This window comes from Pavona decussata, unplaced genomic scaffold (genome assembly GCF_977016875.1).
Source record: "Pavona decussata unplaced genomic scaffold, jaPavDecu1.1 SCAFFOLD_32, whole genome shotgun sequence".
NCBI lineage: Eukaryota > Metazoa > Cnidaria > Anthozoa > Scleractinia > Agariciidae > Pavona > Pavona decussata.
Window position 1 is genome coordinate 2732404 of NW_028145455.1, and position 25097 is coordinate 2757500.

At 38.9% G+C, this 25097-nt stretch overlaps 2 protein-coding genes across 3 annotated transcripts in view; one reads left to right on the plus strand and one right to left on the minus strand.

Annotated features, from left to right (window-relative positions):
- Nucleotides 1–365: 365 nt before the first annotated feature.
- LOC146484645 (protein cycle-like) lies at nucleotides 366–21502 on the plus strand. 2 transcript variants are annotated; one of them, XM_085104742.1, is made up of 11 exons: nucleotides 366–542; nucleotides 6560–6598; nucleotides 9392–9442; nucleotides 9873–10030; nucleotides 10744–10916; nucleotides 12666–12987; nucleotides 14273–14489; nucleotides 15611–15865; nucleotides 16872–17026; nucleotides 17984–18113; nucleotides 19200–21502. In XM_085104742.1, the coding sequence occupies exons 1-11, from the start codon at nucleotides 493–495 to the stop codon at nucleotides 19525–19527; spliced, it is 1878 nt and encodes a 625-aa protein (XP_084960868.1). In that variant the 5' UTR covers nucleotides 366–492; the 3' UTR covers nucleotides 19528–21502. The 2 variants fall into 2 exon arrangements, with proteins under 2 accessions (XP_084960868.1, XP_084960869.1); XM_085104743.1 differs by having other exon boundaries at nucleotides 9398–9442.
- Nucleotides 21503–22996: 1494 nt separating this feature from the next.
- The window catches only part of LOC146484646 (uncharacterized), an 11310-nt gene continuing 9209 nt past the window's right edge, over nucleotides 22997–25097 (minus strand). The window contains exon 2 of the mRNA XM_085104740.1: nucleotides 22997–25097. This exon is cut by the window's right edge and continues 843 nt beyond it. Coding sequence (XP_084960866.1) covers nucleotides 23459–25097 — 1639 coding nt within the window. The 3' untranslated portion in view covers nucleotides 22997–23458.

Sequence of the window (25097 nt, forward strand, 5' to 3'; positions counted from 1 at the left end):
GATTTTAAGGTGATAAAAACTCGTCCCCAGTCTGTATTTGAAGTTCGGAAATCCGTCATCCTTTTCACTAACTTGGTTTGTGAATTTTTTTTAAATTCTGCGGGTTTCCAGTTTCCAGATTCTATGTTTTATTTTAGTGTTGTGATTGTAAATAACCCCTGGAAATGATTGCTCTTTAGGAAAGCGTGGATAATCAAAGAATACCACTTATTTACATTGTTTAAATATTGCACAGGTTAAATATTGCTTGTTGTGATTTTGTCAATCTTTCAAAGTCGTAAAATAACACAGCCGCCCCGCTACAACGTGACTGGTTTCCAGTCTCCAAGTCGAACACTTTCGAAATTCCGCGGGAAACTGGAGCAAAGGACCAATCGAACTTTCGACCATCCGTGAGCAACAACGACGAATTTCTCGAGTTTAGTTCAATGATTTGTGCAAAGTCGTCCTCAATGTCTGGAGTGTAAAGACTTTTGTTTCAAGCAAATCTACATGGATGGGTGTTCAGGGAAAAAAAGGAGAAGAACAGAGAGCATAAATGAGTGAGTTAACATCGATTTCGCAGGTGTTTAATATTGACATACAGAAATGGGTTTCTCGCTTGGTCGTTTGCTGTGAATATTATTTTGTGGGTAGGATTTAATGTTCGTACATTTAATCATGTTACTAAGTTAAATCAAGTTATGATCTGATTAATTTGGACGTTTGCTAGATGATTGTCGCAAAAAGTTCGACTCTTTTCCCGTACGATACACTTGGTTTATTAGAACACGAGTTAACTTTCTGTCAGTAGCTTACACGCAAATAAGTTTATAGCTTTATTTATAACGATAGCACACGTTTTGAACACGCAAATATTGAAACAAGCTTCTTGTATGAGAGGGCTATGAGAGTTAAAGGCAAACAAAGCGATAGTGATGTTCCAAAGTCTCACTTAAGTTCCATTCGAAGCTCCAAACCGTAATTATATTTCTCGCCGGAACTCATCGGAAGTGCACTATACATGGAATCTCGAGGTCAGACGAGTTCGTCAACACTCGTTTTTGTTTCACCTGGGCTTCAGATATTAGCCATAGTTTGAGCTGGTTCTTACCCTGGGCAGTTTTAAATGGGCGGATCATGTACTTTTACGCTGCAAATGGCGACCTCACATGAGCAACTCGACGTAACATGTCGGGCTATTTTCACGTGAATTGCATGACTCTTTGAAACATCGCGTTTTCTTTTAATCAATCTTTATTTTGTATATCTTGCCATTGATTTTTATCCCAAATGCATTTGTGGAATGGAAAGAAAATGCCATTAACTTAATAACCGTACATATATTGTAAAGCGTTTTTAAAAATTAAGCATACTTTGGGCTTATTGTTTTTATTAATAGAGTCTCGGCATAATATTAATTAATTTATTAAGATATTCACCTCATGTGAGTTAGACACCTGGATTAAATAACCTGTCGTCATGGACACATTTATAAATATAGAATTGTTGTTACGATCAGTTTATGTCATGTTTATAGATTTCTCATTTCAAATTATTGCAGCCATCCAGTCGGGTCTGTCCTCTCTCGCCATTTACAGTCGGTGTACACTTTATGCATGGATGCTCATTAAAGCAAATTAAAATCGCATTTTAACATCCATGAATGCATGCCTGTGCCCCTCTCTTCAATTAGAGTTCTCTATCTTTGCCAAGAGATCTGAAGATAATGGTTTTGCTATTAATAATTGCAATTTTTGGCATTCTTTAAGACATTTTGACATTTTTTTAAGAGGAGTCTGAATGACCTTTTTGCCCAACTGAAATGCTGCTGTGAGCCACTTCATGGATGAATATATGTAGTAGAGAAGCTGAAGCTATGAAAGCTGAAATCATAGTGCAGGAATACCACAATAAAATAGTTTTACACTAGAGCAGAATAGTTTTTTTCAGTGCTTGCTCCATATATCAATGAAGTAAGGCAGCTGACCTGGGAGAAATTAACTCATGTTTTTTTTTTCTTTCCTCAATCCACTTGAGAGACTGGCTTAAGTGATCGCCGCACGATTTTTCAGTATAAAGTCCGTGATAAACCAAAGCATAATTATCACATAAACAACCGCGTTGGTAGTACAAAATGACACTTAACAGGATTAAAAGTACAACACACCTTTGGTCTAGAATAGTTAGAATTTCCAAATATATAATTTGGGATGAAAAACTAAAAATTTTTGAAAGTTTTGCATATATTTGTTCCCAGTGTCACATCTAAGCAAATTTGATCTGCTCTTGAGGATTTGGGTCATGATGTTTGATAAATGAAAATACACAGAAGAACTGACAAAAAGTTTTCCTAAATGAAATAAAGGGCCGTCTATGACTGCATGTGGCTATACTGCTTTATTTTTGTAGAATATTGCAGTAAAAAAGCAATGTTGTATAAAATTGAGAGGGATAAATGAACAGCTCTAGTCAGTGCCAAAATTGTGCACATAATTTGATCGTGTTGTCATATGGGCGAATTTGGTATATGCTGGAGGATTTCGGTTTGTTTACATTTTAATACACAGGGGACAGTAATAGATATGATTTGGCTCTCCCATGGTCATGCAACCCTCCAAGTTAAATTTTCAGTAAGTGGCCATTTGGCAACCAAGTCTTTTGTTTTAGTTGCCAAGGGAAATTTTTTTAGTTGCCAGAATATATTTATAATTAATATTAAACAAGATGCCTATACTGGCATTTATGCATGATGCTTAATGTGGGCTCATTGATTCTTTTAATAAATTGTATGTTTCGCAGACTATCCTAGCTAATGGAATATTTTGAGTCACAAAGATAGCGTTATGTTGTTTTCCTTGTGTTAAGCATCTTATTGTTGTACCAGAAATTGGCACGACTCACGTTTTCTATTCTGGTTATGTAAACAAAAGTGTAAGATTACAAATTATTTTCGTTTCACCAAAAAAACGGAAAGAAAACAGGCAAAAAGCTTTCCTAAATGAAAACTTTTAGTAAAAATTGACAATCAAACCTTAGTTTAATCTTTTTGTTAAGTGGATTTCCAGTTGCGTTTAAGCATCAATTTGACAATTGAAAGTGATGCGATCTGTTTTTTACTAATGACCTTTCCCCCACGTATTCTGGATGGTTCTACAACTGTCAAACAGAAGCATGATTCCTTCGCCTTGAACTCTCTAATTTCCACCGTTTTAACTGTTGAGTGCTTCTTAGAAGTTATTCTTTTGATTTACCGCTTCAAAAGGGTTAATTTTCTTTTTGAAAATGGCACATTGGAATCTTAAACATTAAAACAATATGGCCATGTCACTAATGAAGCCTTTTCAGTTCCACCGAGAGATCACTAGGACCTGAATAATCACAATTATAGTAATTAACTCTCCTCCGATCCCTCCTGACATACACTAAGATATTGCATTCTGATTGGACCGTTTTTGTTAAAGACAATAAGGACAATAGGAGACAAAAAGATCCCCTCCAGGAGAAAACTGAATTTGATACATGTAAAATGAGTTAATAATTGAAAGGTGTACATTTGTGGATACAAAGAAGAACAAACGGCCCCCATCTTACAACGTGGGCTGCACAGGCATCCCATGTAATAATTATTAATATTTTTACAAAGTTAATAATTTATAATACCTATTTAAAATGCTGAATTTGGGGTTATGGCTCCCTTGCAAAACAATCTGGCTTACAACAATTCGGTCAATAAAATTTTACGCCTCTTTTATTGCAAAATGAAGTATCATTTTAGGTATTTTAACTAAATTACATCACTTTGTGTTAAGTTTGATTCAAGATTCAACAGGTCTTCTTCAATTGAAGGGCTGTCAGAGCATAACCGATCCTACATGTATGTCCAATTTCAGCCCGTTTTTCGATTTTGCTCAGATTTGTCAGAATTTTTGCATGTGAACTGCAATTTGATTGAAAAAATTCAATTTTTTTACACTGATTTGTGTTTTGTATTAATGCCATTGAGAATTTTTACCATCTTGTAAAGATATATCAATAACAAATAATAGACCTCAAACCTCCAAATTCCCCCCCCCCCTCACCCCAACTCAATGTTGTTTTTTTGGGTCATGAACAGTTTCCTGGCAGGCATCACTTCCTACATCAACATTGCATAAGGGGGAGGGGGGAGGGAGAAGTCACTGTGATAGAATTAAGAAGGGAGAAACAGTAAGTGAGTGGTTTTTTGGCTGTCTGTGTTCGGTTGTCATTGCATATGGGGAGGGGGTGGGAGAGAGTAGTAAAGTTTTGTGGTAGAATTAACAAGATAGAAATAGTAAGCAAGCGGTTTTTGTGCTGTTCGTGTTTGATTTTCTCAAGGAGTTTTGTCCACAAATTGAAGGGCTGGGAGCATAACCCATTTATGTCGAATTTCAGCCCGTTTTTCGATGTAGCTCGGATTTGTGCAAACTTTTGCATGTGAACTGCAATTCGATTGAAAACTATTGTCCAGTGTTTTTTTTTTTTACGCCGCTTTGTGTTTCGTATTAATGCCATTGAGAAATTTTACCACCTTGTAAAGATATATCGGTAACATTATAGACACTGGATGACCAAAAGGACAATGCACTGAGTATTAAATACTTGTATTCATTATACACTCGTTGTCTTTGAAACACGGCACACAAAAGCAGTCTTTTTCGTAGAATTATGAAGGGAGAAACAGTAAGTGTGTGGTTTTTTGCCTGTCTGTGTTCGGTTGTCATTGCATAGGGGGAGGGGGTGGGAGGGAGAAGTAAGCAAGTGGTTTTTGTTCTGTTCGTGTTTAGTTTTCTCAAGGAGATTTGTCCACCATTGTAAAACCGCGAAATGTTTTGAAAACCAGGGAGAGCCAAAATTCGGACAAATCCAAGCGAAATCGAAAGGCGGGCTAAAATTCGACATAAGTCGGTTATGCTCTCAGACCTTCAATTATAATTGTAAAACTGCGAAGTGTTTTCAAAACCAGGGAGAGCAAAAATTCGGACAAATCCGAGTGAAATCGAAAACCGGGCTAAAATTTGACATAAGTAAGTCATACTCTCAGTCCTTCAATTGTGGTAGGCATCATGAAAGACTGCAATTTACAAAAGAAATTTTTGATTCTACTAAAACTACTAAAAGTCTCAGTGCAGCTGGTGAGCAACAACTGATGGGTAAAAACCATGTGCACGTGAAAATTGAGTCCATGGATTATAAATGGCAAAACTTGCAAAAAGAAAAATTTTTAATTTAACACAAGAACATATAACATAACTCCATGAAAAAAGTTTTACTAAAAATGCTTTATAAAAAAAGGTTGAATTTGCTTGCATTTTTCCAGGTTACTAGTCTATTACTGAAACGCAAATTAATACGGTTCACAGATAGGCATCAGAACATGTGAAAAGACCTTGCTTCGTCTCAGCTGGAAATGGAGATGATAGAGGATTGACAACAACTACAACACTCTCCCCTCTCGATTTAAGACATTTAAATAGAAATCAAAAGTTTTGATTTTTTGCTAGTGAATTGGTTTGTTTCAGAAAATGTCGTTACAGCCCATTCTCATCCATTTTCATTGATATTTTTCCATGCGTCGAGAGAGGGCATTACATCAAGTTTCAATTTCATTACTTTTGCTGACAAACTGCTGAATGTCTCAACCTGCAAACAATAACCCAGGAGATTGATTTTATATCTGTTACATCAGAGTTTAAACAACAATTTTCTCACAAGGGTTTTGTCTGTAAATAGTATCGTCCTTTTATTTAAAATGACGCATTTCTTTTTGTAGATGGTTTCATTAATTTTTTTAAATTAATTTTGTGAAAACTGTTTATAGGAGCATGAAAAATCAGTCAATAGCACTTCAGTACAAATTCACAATCAAATCTGTAATTAAACTGCCTGGTTTTCACTGGCGATGCAAGCACAGGCATAAGCACAAGCAAAAGAGAAGAGTTTTATGTCTAGTGAAAACAAATGCGGCAGTCAGGCACAACCACAAGCGCAAGAAAAGGAAAAATTTTGATCCTTGTGCTTGCACTGAGTCCGTTTTCACAGTGAAACAAGCACTCTGACTTATGCTTGTGTTTGTGCTTGTGACTGTGCTTGCATCGCTAGCGAAAACCAGGCTTAAGAGCATAACCGTCATATTATTTTTAGTGCGCCTTTTAATACCATATAGACTCTGAAGTTCAAGATTCAACCAACCATTACATTTTACAATATCAATCAGTGCCTTGGACCTCTACGAAAAGAGGTTGTTTGGCTTAACAGTGTCAAAACATCATGTGAAAATGCTTTGATTGGAAGATTTCAATCCACTTTGTGAGGTTTTTTATTTTTGTGATCGGTCAGTTATCGTCGTAATTATGATTGATGGCAGTAAAAGACACAAATTGTTAATTAATTAGGTTTTGAAGCTAAGAGGTCACAAGTTATTGAAAGTCACCGTAAAGCCTACATTTAACAACAAACCTCCGTCTTTGCAGAATATTAATAAATCCTGGAAGGTTAAATTGGGACTGTTAAATTTTTTGTGTAAGAGTAATAAAATAATGCTTATTTTTTGTTTTAGTGATGTGAGTGACACAGAAACTCTTGATGGGGAAGGAAGGTAAATGATTGATATTTGTCTGTGTTCTTACTAATAAATATTATGTACGTAAATAAATTGTAATCTTTGGGTGTTGAGAGCAACATCCTTCATGAATAATTTAGTTAATAATTATTAATTGTAGTTATTTGTTAATTATTTTGGAAGAGAAGGCTAGATTGATGTAAAAATGGCTGACATTTCAATATTCTTTTGTTTGCATTCAAATTGGTCCCGCTACTCTTGTTCTTGAGTTCAAAAACCAAAAGAATATTTTACCTTGAAAGAGGAAAGTAGGGCAAATTGAATGGAGAAAAAAAAAAGTCAGCCATTTGTTTCAAAATAATAACACGACATACAAGACTTTTTTCTCCAGTTACTCACTATAATCCCCCTTATATTTAACAATTATTTCACAAGCCACATTCGGGTTGGCTATAATCATCTTATGTATCCGACAAGCATGAGTGGAATATTTAATGATTATTCCACGAGTGCGCGTTGGATATGAGATGATAGATAGCCAACGAGGCGCATAGTGCCGAGTTGGCTATAATCATCTCATATCCAACAAGTGTGAGTGGAATAATTGTTTTGTTAAAAACAAGCAAGAAATATTGCTAGATTTTGCTGATTTCGCTTTGCAAGAACAATTTATTAGAAGACAATTTAATGGTCGCTATTTCTCAGGCATGGTATAATGGCTCATATACCATGGCCGCTAAGCCAATCAAATTGCTTGAATTGCATTATACAATGATCCAGTTTTAAAATAATCGTTTTATTGAAAACAATCAATAAGATCTTGCTGATTTCGCTTTGCAAGAACAACCAGAAGACAATTTAATTGTCACTATATCTCGGGCATGGTATAATGGCTCATATACCAATTCAGGGATTTCATTAGAAGCCGGCAACCCGCAAACTCCTGCGGCCTCTCACCATATCAGCGCCCCTTACTTATGGTTTGTTAATTTTTTTTTTTTAATTTAAGTACCTAGTTGAAGATAATTTTATGCCCTGAATGTTACAGAAATTGAACATTTTCAATAATTATTTAAATATTATACAGACATACTATGTTACTTATTAAATTTCTATGGTTGCCAGTTTGTTAATATACATGTAAATACAATGTGCAAGATACACATATGACTAAAATGTATTTTGCACAAGTCAATAGTCATGTAAAATTTAAAAATTGTTTTTGTTCTGATTAAGGAGCAAAAATCAGTTTTGTGCCCAGAATGCTGGAAAATGCATTTCCGAGCTTTCAGATTTCAAAATTTTCTAGGGACCCCAAGAGAGGCAAGGGGTCCTATTGTCTCCTCTGCCTACTCAAGTATGGCCATCCACCTACTTCAAATTTTATTGAAACCCCTGACCATGGCCACTGAGCCAATCAAATCCCTGGGATTGCATTATACAATGATCTAGTTTTTAATAAGTCTTTTATCCCACATATATGCAGCAATTTTCATCTCATATATGTTCTCAATCAACACCAGTGCATATAAGTGGCCCTTGAAGGTCCTCACATACACAGGCTGAAACGTGTTTCAATGATGACTTTGTATATGGCAGCATGAAATATGCCTTCTTTAAAAAATTCCTTCATTTATAATAAAACAAAGTGTCTGGAAGAAATAAAACATGGCACCACTCACTGAGTGTTTGCAAGATTTTTGTGTCCTTGAAACAAATGGCCAACCGTCTTATGTTGAATTTTAAGTTGATGTTTCATTTTGCTCAAAAGTTTCTGAATTTTTGCATACCCTTCAATTTTGTCAGAGAATATCACTGGTTTTTTTCCTGTTGGTTTACCCTTAGTTTTTTAGAAAAGTGAGGCCAAAATATTGAGTCAGCAAAATTCGACATAAGACGGTTTTGCAGTCTTGTTAGTCTTCAAAAAAGGCAATGCCCATCAGAATAAGTGTACATTTTTTAAATACCTTTTATTTGTCACCAATAAAATAATTTAAAAATCGATGAGTAACCAGGCATAATTAAGAAATTTCTAAAGACGTTCTCTTTTTTTTTTTTTTAACTTTTAACCAGAGAACGTCTTTAGGAAATTTTTTATAAATAATGTGAATTATGCATCGAACATAATTGATTGTCACATTGCTCTTGCTCAAAGCCACGATCACACCATTATGAGGAGGTACAATGTACCTTACCCTTGAAGTTACAGGTCCACAGTCAACTAATTTAGAGTGGGCTGTTCGTTGAAGGGAAGACTTTATCACAGAATGTATGAGATTCACGAGTGGAAGTTGTGTTTAAACCACAACTAATGATGTGATCAAAAAAAACTTTGAATGCAAAGTGAAACCAACCTATTTTAAACAAGAAGTTCCACTATAAAAGGGCAAGCCCCTCCCTCATTTCACACCTTTGCGGGAGTGAGATGCGAATTTTGACACTGTTCAGCCGCGACAAGTAGTTGACTCAAGTATCCTCTGAAAAATATGCCTCAAAATTTTATAATTTCACCACAGCAATATAAGATATAAAGTTCTAATTTGTGTAAGAAGGGTTATACTGAAAACTAAGCCAATTGTATCGGTAAAAGCCGACGAAAAAGACACAGTCAAGTGTTTGTCAGTTGTTTACACTCTTATGGTTGATTGACAACTGAAGGCCGCTGAGAATGGCCTGGCCAGGCCCCTTTTATATCGGAACTTTCTGTTTAAAGGACATTAAATGAATAGTAAATTGTATCGTAGTTATTATTGATAAATATACTTTTATATCACTTTCATATATCAAACTTTGGAATAACTTGGTAAAGTAGAATTTGATTGTTTTTAGTTTTAGGGATGGAGAGGAGGGTAGGAAGGGGTGGCAGAAGGCCTACACAAAGTAAGTGATAATTAAATTTTGTAGAATACCAACTTCAGTCTCTTCCCTAAGAGTAAGATATTGACTCAAACGGCTGCTACAGTCTACAAACTGACATAAGTTTCTCTTTGTTGTCTACACAATATATGTTTCGTAAGCACGCATTGGATATGAGACGACAGATAGTCAACAAGGTACGTAGTGCTGAGTTGGCTATAAACATACCATATCCAACGTGCGCGAGTGGAATAATATTTTTTATTGTTTTATTAAAAACATCCAAGAAATATTGCTAGATCTTGCTGATTTTGCTTTGCAAGAACGACCAGAAAACAATTTAATGGTCACTATTTCTCAGGCATGATGTAATGGCTCATGTACCATGGCTGCTAAGCCAATCAAAACTCTGCATTGCATTATCCAATCATCATGTTTAAAAAATGTGTTATAGGCAGAATCATAGTGAGATTGAGAAGAGGCGACGTGACAAGATGAACACATACATAAATGAGCTATCCACCATGATCCCAATGTGTAATGCCATGTCACGCAAGCTTGACAAACTGACTGTATTGAGACTTGCCGTGCAGCACATGAAGACGTTAAAAGGTAACAGTACCACAATCCAATTATTCAGGACAAAATAATATTTTGATGAGTAATTTCTTAGTAATAGATTTTGTTGTAAAAGTTAACGCTAAAAAGTCACGACGTTTCGACCTCTCTGAGGCCATTTTCAAGTGCGAGTAAAAAATAAAAAACTTAGCATAAATATGTTACGTACGAACAGTTAAGAATCGGTAAGAACGCCGTGAACGCTAAAATGTGATAAAACATGTCAATGATAAGTATTTATAAAGTTAAAAAAGGACAGAAAACAATGAAACAATGATCCAAACAAATAATTTAGCGCGGATGGAATCACACTGTTTGTTTAGTGATGGTTTCAGTTCTTTGTGTTCGACGTTAGAAGAACGCATACTATTCGTGTCGCTTCTTTCTGGATGCTGTGCAATTTCAGGGTTTGGGCGCCTGCCATCTTTGACTGGCTGATCACTCGTCTCGATTTCAAGCGAGAGCTCTGAATCCCGCTGGCTAAGTGAAGTCCCGCGGGTTGACTCGCCTCGGTCTGGATACCATATTATTTCACTAGAGATCGAACGTACTTTACTAATCCTTGATTATTACTAGTGATATTTCATATATTTTACATTCCCTGACATTGATTGTGTGGCTGTGACTGTGACAGGGTTCACCTGTCAGGTGAGAAATCTAGTATATTTTTCGTTTCACAACTTGAAGTTTTTCTACTTGTATTTCAGGAGCTCTTGACCCCTTTACTGAGACAAACTACAAACCAGCATTCTTGTCTGATGAGGATCTGAAGAATCTTCTTCTTGAAACAGCAGAGGGATTCTTGTTTGTGGTTGGCTGTGACCGAGGGTGCCTTCTTTATGCATCAGATTCTATTCAGAACTATCTTAATCAGAATCCTGTAAGTTAATGCCTAAAGCTCTTTACTCAGGGCCGAGTTGTTCAAAGCCCGATTAAGCTAATCCTGGGTTAACGTGAACTTTGATTCGAGTATATTTACTAATCCAAAAGGATTCGTCCAAAAGATTTTTGTCCCTTAGTTTTTCCCTAGACTTTCCTTTGCCATCAGCTTAAAATAAGCCTTTAAAATCATTTTTTAATGAGCGAGATGAAAGCCTCGGTTAACTTTTAATCGTGGATTAACGTTAATTGGCTTTCGAATAACCGGGCCCTGAATTTTACTGACAAAGTCAAATACTTTTGAGACATTTAAGCGAACTTTAGTAGTTCTTACACACATTTTTATTATTATTTTTTTTTGGAATACGACACAGCCGGTTGACCTTAAGTATTCACTCTGACTAAAGGCTAACCCTTGAAATTTCAGCATTCGAATCTCTTTACGGTGCTTTAAGTTGTCAACTATGTTGATAAACCAAAATGAGACTACTTTAAAACATACGTCATCCAAAATTGACAAAAACAAAGTTGTTACATTACATTGTTGAGCTATTCAGTTTACAACCTCATCTATATCAAAATCAGCGATTGCATCGAAGTTTGATTCTGTCTCCACTTCAGATCTCCTCACCATTGCTTCAACAAAAAAATAAAAAAAAATACTTGTGAAGCAATCAAAACTTAATCAGTTGCGTGTTCTAGATTAAGTCACGAGTCACCTAGTCATCCTAAATTTCATACGAGTTTTGTAAAAGCACTTGAATACCGTGAATACATGTAAAGGACTTCCAAAAGTAGCTGGCTACACGGCCAAACATTATGGTGCATGGCCCTCCTACCAATATCAACGAGCTTTTTAAACCTGGTGAATAAATGATAGATGAATTTTTTCACTCAGTGAGACAGGCATACTCGAAACAAAATTCCGAGTTCTCCAACAGGAGTCGAACCTATGATCTTCCGATTACTAGTTCGGATGCTCTACCACTGAGCTACAGGAGACTCATGGAAGCCATTGTAGGTTACGATTTGAACTATTTCTTTTCATGCCTCCTGTTTATTAATCATAACCATTACAATTTCTGAGAACATATGGCTGTGACAAATAAACAAAATTCTAGTGAGACGTTTCGGAGAATGTAGAAACAACCGTTTTATTTACGAAATTTGCGGGGAAAAGGACCCTGGTCAAGTGCAATTGTCATCTTCCAGCGCGCGCAACTACTTAGGCATGACGCGTACACTGCCGATGATGACGATTATTGTCGCAGGGCCCAGTTGTTCAAGCCCGATTAAGCTAATCCTGGGTTAACGTGGACTTTGATTCGAGTATATTTACTAATCCGTAAGGATTCGTCCGAAAGATTTTTGTCCCTTAGTTTTTCCTTAGACTTTTCTTTACCATCAGCTTAAAATGAGCCTTTAAAATCATTTTTAATGAGCGAGATGAAAACCTCGGTTAACTTTTAATCGGAGGTTAGCGTTTATCGGCTTTCGAACAATCCGGCCCGAATTACTTGAAACAAACTTTTTTAGCATTCTCAATTAGTCTTCCGATCGCATATACAGTGGAACCCCGTTAATACGACCACCTTGACGAGCCGTGAAAACGTGGTCGTGTTAACGGGGTGGTCGGATTAACGAGGTTGTTAAACTGAGGAAATGACTGGAGTACAAAAAAGTAGTCGTAATAACGAGGTGGTCGTAAGGCGGAGTTCCACTGTAATTTTCTCTTTTCCTCCGCCATCAGGCTGATCTTGTGGGACATAGTTTCCTTGATCTCATTCACCAAAAGGACGTCAGCAAAGTCAAGGAGCAGTTGTCCTCCGGGGACACAACACCTCGTGAAAGGCTAATTGATGCAAAGACGGGCCTTCCACTCAAAACAGAGAATCAACAGACCCCGACAAGACTGTGTTCTGGGGCGAGGAGGTCGTTCTTCTGTCGAATGAAGTGCGGATACAAAGGGAAAAAGGGCAAAGATGCTAACCAAGACTCTGAGCTCTGCCTCATGAAGAGAAAAAACAAAAGCAAACAAGCTGCGGCACCCGAAAAGAAGCCTTATGTTGTTGGTAGGTGGAACATAACTTTAATTCAAAGCCCAAGGTTGCTGCCTAAGACACATTTTCAAGGTGTCTTCAAGGCCAAAAGCCGAGAAGTTAGGAGCCCAACATGTGAAATGTTAGGCGCTGCTGCAAAACATTTAGGCGTCCAGGGCATTGTATTGGGCGCCCTAGGATACCGGACTCCTGCTAGGCAACTGCCTTGAAGCCAAACAAAATATTACGATGGACCGTTAATTATTTTTTACACTTACAAAAATACTGACTGGCCAACTGTCGGCCGACAATTTAAATTAAGGTCGTCTGCGTACTGTCGGCCGTCTAGCGATTAACGCAAATCGAAACACGGTGGCGCACAAACTTTGCAGAAGGGCGTCAAACATTCTGCACAAATTTCACCAACGGAGGATTTGTTCCTATCGCAAAGAGATTTGAATACCTTTTAAAGCCTTACGAACATCCTACACTACCAATTTGGATCTGCTATCAAAAGTAACAAGTTTAGAAATAGTTCCCGACCATACATCAAAATATTAATTTTTCACCAACAAGTTATCGTTAATTCAGATTGGGTTCTTTAAATAGACCATTTCCGAGTTGCTTTGAACCTCATTATGAAAGCGAGGCTAAGTACAAAGTTTTTATTATGAAAATTAGCTTTCATTCGTATGCAAACAAAACTATTTCCATATGAAAAAGTTTTGCACTTAGCCTCGCTTTCATAATGAGGTTCACTGCAACTCGGAAATGGCCCATTAGAAGCTGATATATCTTGGGCCTCTTTTCGTGAAAACAAAAAAAGGCCCTCAAATGTCTACGCCTACAGAAGACAATTTTGTAGATTAAACCCTGGTTTGGTCAAGGATTGATATTTAAAGACTCTCTGACGGCAGTTGTCTTTTTGTGTATACTCTTGTAGACCATAAAATGACCTCATAAAGTGTTCAAAACTCAAGTGGTTTCACTGCTAAGTTTTGAACATTTTATGGCGTCATTTTACGGTCTATTGTATGATGGCCACAATGGAGCTAACGGTCACATGGTACAAAATCCACCATGCTGGAGAGTAAGCTGCGCACTGGGACATCCGAAATAGAGAAAATTTAAGTTTGACTGGATGAAGTCGCTATGTTTTGGATGTCTAAGTGCCCAACGTGCTCTCCAGCATGTCGGATGCAGTACCATGTGCCCGTTCGCTGCAAAGGGCCTATATAGACAGCTTGATCTTGTGGAAGTTTGAAGATATTCCCGTTGACCTCTTTTTTTCCTCGTTATGTTTTGTTTGCTGGTTTAGTTCACTGCACGGGGTATTTGAAATCGTGGCCACCTACAGGGACGTCATTTGATGACGAAGATGAAGATAACGAATCCAGAAATCTGAGCTGCCTTGTGGCCGTGGGGAGACTGGAGACAATTTACGATGAAATGACGGATTACTCACGTCCGGGCATTGCCAAGGAGTTTATATCTCGCCACACGATAGACGGCAAATTCACCTTTGTTGATCAACGGTATGTGGAGCAGCCAAGCTTATTTGGTATGAAATAATTTCCATTAGCATACCTCAGTGACCGACTATCGCGTAACGCGCAATCTGATTGGCTACACAGGTACCGTCTATTTAACAATTAGATTATGAGCTCGAGATTTCTATCGCGTGATAGCTGATGAGGGCGCAGCCCGAATCAGCTATCACGCATAGAAATCGAGAGCGAATAATCTAATTGTTTTAGTATAAATCTACTAGTCCTGCAAAACTAAGCAAGTAAATTATCTATATCCTCGTCGCAGACACTACGAAAACGCGACGAAGTGGCCGCCATTTTGTTGAAAATCGCTACTCACTATCTATCACAGAATAGATAGCGAGTAGCGTAGCCAATCAGAGAACGGCATTCGTGATAGAACACTAGTAGATTTACACTAACGATCGATAGACGGCAGTTTGTCAGAGCGCGCGATTTAGCATGCATCTTTGCACAAATATATCAAAATTTATGAAATTAAAAGATTTTTTTGCCTGATAGATCGATCACTGAGGTATGCTAAAACAATTAGACGGCTCGCTCTCGGTTTCTATCGCCTTTGACAGAAGGTCTTAGGTTCGACTCCTGATAGGAGCACTCGTTTTTTTTCCCGAGTATGCCTGTGTCACTTTCTAGAATAATACATCATTCTCATTCGTTCACCAGGCTTGGAATATACCATCACATTTATTTCATATCATTATCTTTGCTTAAAAAGAATACACCATTACAAAACAGCACTAAATAAATGAAATGTACAGGCTTCGTAAAATAACTAACATAGTTAAAGAACTAGGAATCCAGATTTACATGGAAATAATTCAAATTACAAGGTCGGAAACACACATTACATGCACACAACACGACACGCATTTTTTTCTATTTCAAGTTTATCTTTCTCGATATACATGGTCTGCAAAATGGATGTGATGTGATCAAATAAGAATTCACTTGTCTCCAGTTTAAACTTCAAACGTGGAAGTTCCCTGGCTTGTGAAAAGAATGAGTTTGTAACGAGTTTGAAGGTCATTTTTTCTCGAACTGAAGGCTAGCGGTCCACCTTTTGTTCCACCCCCAAGCTCACCAATTGCTTCTTTCTTTCTTAGAACTACGGCCATTACTGGATTTCTCCCTCAGGAGCTCATAGGCAGTTCTGGGTACGAGTTTTTCCACCAAGAGGATCTTAACGCCCTGGCGGTATCCCATCGTCGGACTTTGCAAGGAGAGACAGTCGTTTCAGATGCCTACAGGTTCAAATGCAAAGGAGGACACTTTGTCCCTCTAAAAACAAAATCCACTGTCTTCAGAAATCCTTGGTCGAAGGAACTGGAATTTATCGTCTGTGTTAACATGGTAGTCACGTGAGTATGAATGATCTTTTGGTATTCATGCCAGTTGGACTTTGATTCTATGAAGAAAATCTTTAAAGAACCGTTGATGGTCTTGGAGAGGTTAGACTATGAGCTTGCGGAACCATGATCTGAATAATCGAAGCATTTGTTGCGCCAAAAATTATATTTCTTAGAATGGTTGTCGGGGCGATTATAAGAAGGTCAGGGGAACCGTTTGGCTCAAAGTCTAAAAATCGGCTTCCCAACAGCAACATTAACAACAACAACAACAATTTGCATTAATTGGAGAAAAATGTGAGAACCCGCAGGTAGCTTTTGGAACAAGAAAGTATCAGAGATATTCATAACACAAGGAACAGCAAACATACATCAACAACGAATCCTTTAAAACAACAATAAATGGTAACACAAAGAACTGTGTCCTTGATGGATAACAGTAATTTGTATGGAAATTTCTGACATTTGGTAAAGGGGTGGGCGGTGGGTTGGGGGTGGGATGGGGTGATTATTTCAACTATATTGTTAAGACTTTGTTCATCATCATCATCATCATCATCATCATCTTCATCATCATCATCATCATCATCATCATCATCATCATCATCATCATCATCATCTACGTTTCTCTTTTTACTGGACCGTGGGGGCTAGGAGGGTGGATGTCCGCAATGATGGGCTACTCGCCAAGTACACACTCGATTGAAGAAACGTCGTCCGGTGCAAAGTGTGAACAATGCCACCTGATGGAATTATGGGGTGACTTAATTAGCATGCGCTATTTCGTGTTTTCTTTTCTTTCTTTCTTTTTTTAACACATCCGCGACAAATATGTCAATTTTAAGCCCTAAAAACCGCACATGCTTTTATTTTTTAACACGAAAAATACAAACAAGCTCAATGGTCAAACTCTTCCCAGAAAGCTGTTGGGTCTTTCGTTCATGGTTTATTCCTTTGACCTGACAACGTTTTTTCAGTGGAGTGTATTCCGAGTTTTCTATCTTTATCTTGATCCCAGGGACTTGGAATCTCTTGGTCTTCCTGCGTCTGAGGTGCGTATGATTACGGATGGGGGCTCTGTGTCATCTGATGGCCTGATACCCACTCGTCCCTATCAGTCGGGCGTTCAGCAAGTGCTGGAAGTGTTAAGAAAGAAAGCGCTCATGGATCCTGGTAAACCTTTTATCCTTCAGTCCTAGTATCAACATGCATGTTCTCCTGACTGTACTACACATATTTCTTATGGCAGAGTTTGGAGAGTTTGTTTAAACATCGATACATTTTGTCTTTATTCTTATGACCCCCATGGGTAATCAAGTGTTAGCATCGTTAAGGCCGAGTTAAGGGCGAGTTACACGGCACGACTTTGTCGCATGCGACAATCTTACGGCAGGCCTACGACACAAATTGTTTTGTGGAAATCAAACCTACAACTCGCTTACGACTGTTGCGTACGTCATAAAAAAAGTCGTAGGATTTTAAAACATGTTCCAAAATCCTACGACAATCGTAGGTATAGGCAATGTTGAATGACGAGAGTGGTGTGCGACTCTTTGCATGGCGCGAGCAGCGTGCGCTCCAGAAATCGCATGCGACAGTGGTAAGCAAACGTTGTACCGTGTAAATCGGCCTTTAGGTGAAATTAAATAGCTAAGGAATGGTAGGCCACAAGTATCCCTATATTTTTCTTAGCGAAAGTACACGCGAGCGCGCGCAAAAGTCACCACGTGTCACAATTTTTACTCGCGTGCGTGTTCTGCTTTCCTCATTAGGAGCGAGCTCAAGACGCGAGTGCGCGCGAAAATTATCACGTGTCGAAATTTTTACCCGTGCGTGTTCTACTTTCTTCATTAGGAGCGAGCACGAGACGCGAGCGCGCGTCAAAATTATCACGTGTCTCAATTTTTACGCGCGCGTGTGTTCTGCGTCCTTTGCTAGACATGGGAAAAAAGGGAGTACTCGTAGTCTGGGGGGTGGGGGAGGATAAATGTATCAAAATGTATAACGTACATGCATAGTGATTGTATTTGCGTCCTTGAGTTTCCTGATGACTATTGGAGACAATCAGGTTTCTGCATTCGCAGTTGTCCACAGTGATTGTTTCACTAATGCAAGAATATTTTTGGCCAGGATCAAAGTCAGGTGCTAAAACACCTCGTCTTAGCAGCTCTGACACTGATGGAGGTATGTACAACGCCGCAGCAAGCCGTATTGGATCCATGGTGGCCGAGGAGGTACAAAACCAGGAATCAAGTGACAGGTATCTTCCTGCTCAGTGTGTGTGTTTATAACGTCCGTATGGCCCTCCTGCTTAGTCAGCAAGTAACATATATATAACATGGGTAGTGTTCGTAGCAGAATTTCGCCAGTTATTTGTTCTTCAAGGCGAGGTTATAGGGTTAACCATTGACTTACAAGCGTGAGTGGAACAATTGTTAATTTTATCAACTTGGTGATAAGGTAATGGACCAATTTCATGTATTAAAATTCTAGCTTCGCTACGAGGCTTTGGGAAACAAAACAAAAGAAATTAATTATTTTGTCTGGACTTCAATGTATCTTCTGTTTTGTTTATTCCACTAAACCTCAAAACCAAGTACAAAATTCTAATAGTACAATTATCGAAGTTGGTCTATTTGGCCACCGTAAATAGTCTCTATAGCTGACGTTGCGAGCGTTAGCCCTTCGTCAGATAGATTGGATGCGCTCTGAAGAAGAGCTAACACTCGAAAGATTAGCACTCGAATCTCTTTACGGTGGCCAAAATGCCTGAGCAACTCAAGTGATAATTAGCAGATATCCTGCGAAATCGCGCGAATATCGCTTGATACTTAGCCGGCGTAGCCGTAGGCCGAGCTGGCTAAAATCAGGAGATATTCCGCAAGATTGAGCTGGATATTTGTTTTATTATTGAACACATTGATAACAAGGTGCAGTTTTATTACAGAAAAGCTGGAGACGATCTTTATTTTGCCATTTGTCTTCCTGACACATGAAATTACGTATATCGCAGGATATCTGTTGACTACGGACGACGAATATTCTGTGCACGATGGCCATATTTGGGCAGTGTTACAATGTGTTGAATAATAAAACCAGCTATTCGTTTTCACGTCCCACCGACTCAGTGCCACAGTTTCTTCAGAAACCAACCGCCCTTTCCAGTGGGATATATAGAGTGTGTGCACGACGGCCATGTTGGAGGACCGAAACAATACAATGATTTTCCTTTGGGAAATATATTCTATTTTTATGCAAATACCTTCTATTGTTTTAATCCTCCAACATGGCCGCCGTCCACACACTCTATACACTGACAAAACACCTACTTTCTTCCATTTTCCAGGCAGGTTTGGGTCAATAGCGATACTGGCACGTCAAACGAAGACACTTCATTTAAAAATGCGCCAACTGGTATAAGCACCATAAACATGGACGATATTTCACCCAACACGCCCGGTTCTTTGGGCTTGCGTTCCCCAGCAGTGGATTACTCACGGCAGGTGTCGCAGGCGCACTTGTTAGAACAGTTAATTGGGATGCAGAATGCAATTGAGTCGATGGAAACGCCCATGGAACAAAGCGAAGAGACCATGTCGGTTTTTATGAATATGCTTGAAGCTGATGCAGGACTCGGCGAATTTGAGGATCTGTCATTTAAGCCTGAAAGTTGAGACAGGCGAGTGGGATTTCACTTTTGAGGTCACATTTGCGTGGAGATTGTTACTATGGATTTGTATCACGTTTTGTTGCATGTGCTGGGCCGCTTGCAAACGCGACAAGAAAAAGGGGAGTGACTTTCACAGGCTTGAGGTCTTCATCTTTTCTTTGAATGTTGTTTAGCATTTTCTTAAGAAAGTGACTGTCGTGTGCCAGGGACAGTATTTGCTTGTCTGTAGGCCGCTTGGAAAGTAAAGTGAAATTATAAGGTGTAGTGTTATGAGTCTTTACATCTGAATATAAATTTAATGAAACAAAGCAAAAATATCTCTGAATTAGTGAACATCCCGAGATGCGTAGAACGTATGCGGAGTAGAGAAGGGAGCACCGTCCTTAAGGTATTTCGATACAATTTCTGAGGGACCATATCTCACTTTTTCAGATGCCGATCGATGTGAAACTTACATTAGTTATTGGCTTAGGATTGAAGTTTTCCAGGATTGGAATTATGGCAAAATCGATATTAACAAGGATTGTATCGAAACACCTTAAAAGGGGTGGCGCCTCATTCCATTAATAGACCCTTATCACTCGGCGGCCATGTTGAGTCTCGGGGGAATAAAAAGCTTTGTTTTCGCACGGCAAGCCTCGGCCAGACACGAATTCAGTGCGAGGCTTGCCGTGCAAAAACAAAGCTTTTTATTTTTCTGAGATTCAACATGGCCGCCGAGTGATAAAGGTTCATTTGCAGTGGTTTACTCTTTTTTGAGTAGTTTTAGTTGTCTTCTGCCGTAGGACGTCCAAGATGTAGCGTCAGTAGGAAAAGGACCGAAATTATCGTAGTCAGTGTTCAAGAAGCAGTTATGAGAAAAAATTACAATAATTATTTACAATATAGTTTAAGGCATTATCATACTCGACAAAATTGTCCAATAATGACAACAATAACAGCTGTCGTCGTCCTTCTTCTTTCTCTTTTTAACACCTGGAGCTGCTCGTTTTTAGGAGACTTGAGGAGGTAATGCGGAGCTTAAGCAGCGACGACGGCGACGGCAACGAAAACGTCACCTGAAAATATAACATTATTTCATTTGTGCTACTTCGCGATTATTTCAACTTGCTCAACTTTTGCAAAAATGGCGAACTATCCAGGAACCAAATTGATAGGAGTGGCGTTAGAGTTAAGAAAGAAAAATGAAAAATTCACCGTCGTATGCTCACGTTCTCCAAATACTAGAATTTAGTCATTTCACGTTGTTGTTTTGCAAAGGACGGCAAAGAAATGTACCAGTGTAAACACACGTGCAGAGCGATTGTTTTTGCTCATTAAACCTGTTGTTTTGTGGCGTTGTCGTTGTCGTCGCCGTCGTCGTTGCTTAAGCTCCCAAATACGAGTCCCCTTAAAACGACTGAATGGGAGGCTACCAACTGGGCCTCTCAAAGTGGTTTTTCCTCAGGAGAACAAGTTTTGAAAACTGTATATACCCCCAAGATTGTTTGGAAATTATCTTTTCTCTTTGAAAACACATAAATTTGGCTTGTGTTTCCACTTACCGAGATACTTTTTGAACTTCTGTGTCTCCCACAAATTCAAGTTATTTGAAGGCTCCGAGAGCCTGAGCCCACGTTCCTGGACGCATCTCAGGCCAGTGACGTGGGGAATACGTTATTCAGCTCCATCCGGCCGAAAGGACAAGTTAAGTACTGTCTGTATACGCCTGGTTAATTCCCAGGGTTATTGAATTTTGCACTTTTTTCCCCTTTTTAGAATTTTTGTGTGGTTTGCTGTTCAGGTAAACAAGTTTCCTTCTCAGAGTAGTCCAATCGAGTTTATTTTTCTCAGATCGAGTTTCAATTAGATGAGCTGAGCCGCGATCGAATTCAAGGGACTGAGCTTTAACATTATGCATATTATGTTCTATGTTCACTGGAATCGTAGTTAAAACTACATTATGTGCCTAACTCAATAAAACCAGATATTCAATTGTCGTTGCTGTTTCCGTTATTTTAAACCGCTCAACTGTTCATAGTTAATTTATGGTTGATTTTGCTTACATTTTTCTTTGAAAACGCAAACATATGACGAGCCCACGTTCTCGGCCGCATGCCAGTGACGTTGCAAAAACGTTATTCAGCTCTAGCCTCAACCTCGTTCCCAGGGTCCCCTCTCTTCCTTTCTCGAGAGAGGCAGAGAGAGGACCCTGGGAACGAGGTTCCCTCTGAGAGATGCCGCTGGGAATGAGGTTGATTCAAAGCTCTGTCGCGGATACACCAATCTTTGGCCAGCAGTTGGTCGCCAGGAAAGACTTTTGGGAACTGGAATTTTATTACCGCGGGATTTCTGCGGTAAAACAATGGAAGCCGTTGCGGAGCAGCCAATCAAAAAATTTAATTTTTTTCGAATTTTCCATCATTCTCCATTCTCTCTCCTGGCGCCCACCCGCTGACCTAAAAGCCTGAGGCCTCTGGGTACGAGATTGCGGACACACAGAAACGACAGAGTTGCATAATTACGACCAAAATGGACTGAATCTCTTTCAACAGGCGGTAAGTTCCCAGACCATATCTCAGACGTATATTTCCTGTTTTTTAATACTCCGCTGACCGCTTTGTGAGTGGACCGCTTTTCAAGTTGTGGGAGCATTGCTTATCGGTCCCAAGCCCCGTTTCTATTCCCCCAGATTATCACCCTTTCACTATCAGAATTTTTCTTATTAATCATCATTATTATATAAACACCAGTGAAATACCAGGTGAGCTTTCGCGCGAAAACATGATATCTTCACACGTGGGAAAATAACTTATCTTCACACGTGAAAAGATCACCGTTGCTATGGTTACATAATAAATTGCGCCTTTTGCAATGATTTGGTATTTCATTGGTGTTTATATAATAAACAGAACATTACGTGACCGCTTGGAGATACGAAATTTCTCTGACACGAGTAGAGAAATTTCGTATCTCCGCGCCGTCATGTAATATCCTCTATGTAAACACATGAGATATTTTCCCTTCTTTATCTTACAAACCTAAACAACATGATTTAATGTTTTTTTCCTAACGTTAACATGTATGGATCAACTATAGTCAACTTCGTGTATTTACACAACTTTCCCAAAACAATGCACGAACAGCACCACAGCTCCTCAGAAACCTATGACTAACTTTCGAGGCACTACCAACAATATTGCATGGCTGTGACTTTGTTTGAGAGGTTTAGTGTGGTGATGTTTTCGCGTTTTTAAATTATACACATGATTTACCATAATCGTATCCGAGTTTAGGTTACCATTACTGCATAACAATGTCGAAGATATGACTGAAACGATATTTTTATCTCCATTAAACAATAACCAATCACAAGTCAGTCATTTATTATAACATGGTATTTTTACATATCGAGGGTTAGTTTAATAGACTTTCCCTTGGAACTGACTCAGGGTATTATACTCATTTTGAACTTGTAACTACTGTAACACTGTAACTAAATACGACGCATAATTTCAAGTATGTCACGGTTCCAAAATGTATAAAATGTAAAACCATTAAAATCCAAATTACTTGCTATTAAGAGAAAACATGATCACAAATAAAACTTGCCAACTGGTGCACGACATAATAGGAAAACAAAACTTCCCACAACAATCATTTTGGAATATATCAATGGTAATAGCCGACTGTTGCGCTTCACACAAAAATAGAACAAGCTCATTTGTTTCACATTTCTGGGGTTCAGTTCTTGAGATGCTGCACTCTCAAACGTGTACTCTTGTAAGGTCACTTACAATCATTATTTGGGGATATATCACTGGTAATAGCCGATTTTTACGTTTCCCACAAAAATAGAACAAGTTTATTAATTTTTTTTACATTGCTGGGGGTCAGTTCTGTAGAAACTGCATTCTCACAAATGTAGTCTTGTAAGTCTGAAAATTTCTTTCCATTCAAACACTTTCTGCATAGTTTCCACTGATCACGTCAATCTCTTGAGTGGGTTCTACTATGACAGAGCAAAGTTCCTGCATGGCCATGTCCAACACCGTTTGCATTGTGTCCTGGTTGCAACTGTTTTTTTCATGTGAATGCAAAGTTCCTTTCAATCGAAAACACTTACCACACTGTTTGCATTCATAAGGTTTCTCCCCAGTGTGCAGACTGTAATGCAAACGTAAAGTGCTTGCTTGGCTAAAACACTTGTGACATTGTTGGCACTGGTAAGGCCTTTCACCCGTATGTGTTCTGATATGAACACGCAAAGTTGCTTTGACCCTAAAGCATTTTCCACACTGCTCACATTCATAGGGCTTTTCTCCTGTGTGTGTTCTATTATGTGTTTCCAAATCACCTGAATGGTTGAAGCATTTGCTACACTCTTTGCATTGATAAGGCTTCTGCCCATTATGGATTCTTTCGTGTATACGCAAACTTCCTTTCTCCAAAAAACACTTTCCACACTCTTGGCATTCATATGGTTTTTCTCCAGAGTGGGTTTTTTCGTGTCTCTGTAATACAGCTTTTTGAGTAAAGGCCTTGCCACAGTGCTTGCATTGGAACGGTTCCTCTCCGGTGTGACTCTTTGTATGTCGATCCAAATATTGTTTAGTGCTAAAACATTTTCCGCACTGTTCACACTCAAAAGGCTTCTCTCCGCTGTGAGTCCTTTCATGAGTCTGCAAGTTTTGTTTAAGACTGAAACGTTTGTGACACTGCTTGCATTCAAAAGGCTTTTCTCCATTGTGAGTTCTTTCATGCCTCCGCAATTCTCCTTTTTGGTTAAACGACTTACAACACTTCTTACATTCATAAGGCTTCTCTCCGGTGTGGGTTCTCGCATGTATCCGCAAATATCCCCTAGAACTAAAACATTTCCCACAATGATTACACTCATAAGGCTTCTCTCCAGTGTGGGTTCGTTCATGTGCCCGCAGTGTTCCTGCTTCCCTGAAAAACTTCCCACAGTGCTCACATTCATAAGGCTTCTCTCCAGTGTGGATCATTTCATGCTTCTGCAAACTTCGTTTCTCAGGGAAACACCTCCCACACTCTTGGCATTCGTATGGTTTTTCTCCAGAGTGGGTTTTTTCGTGTCTCTGTAATACAGCTTTTTGAGTAAAGGCCTTGCCACAGTGCTTGCATTGGAACGGTTTCTCTCCAGTGTGGCTCTTTGTATGATGACCCAAATATTGTTTAGTGCTAAAACATTTTCCGCACTGTTCACACTCAAAAGGCTTCTCTCCGCTGTGAGTCCTTTCATGAATTTGCAAGCTTTGTTTAAGAGTGAAGCGTTTGTGACACTGCTTGCATTCAAAAGGCTTTTCTCCATTGTGAGTTCTTTCATGCCTTCGCAATTCTCCTTTTTGGTTAAACGACTTACAACACTGCTTACAGTCATAAGGCTTCTCTCCGGTGTGGGTTCTTGTATGTATCTGCAAATATCCGCTTGAACCAAAACATTTCCCACACTGATTGCACTGATAAGGCTTCTCTCCAGTGTGGGTTCGTTCATGTGCCCGCAGTGTTCCTGCTTCCCTAAAAAACTTCCCACAGTGCCCACATTCATAAGGCTTCTCTCCAGTGTGGATC

Excerpts from the sequence above, each read along its gene's own strand:
- LOC146484645 (XM_085104742.1), top strand. The coding sequence starts at position 493 with ATGGATGGGTGTTCAGGGAAAAAAAGGAGAAGAACAGAGAGCATAAAT. Across the intron at positions 14,490-15,610 it reads TTCACCTTTGTTGATCAACG|AACTACGGCCATTACTGGAT; the intron begins GTATGTGGAGCA and ends TTTCTTTCTTAG. Across the intron at positions 15,866-16,871 it reads TGTGTTAACATGGTAGTCAC|GGACTTGGAATCTCTTGGTC; the intron begins GTGAGTATGAAT and ends TCTTGATCCCAG.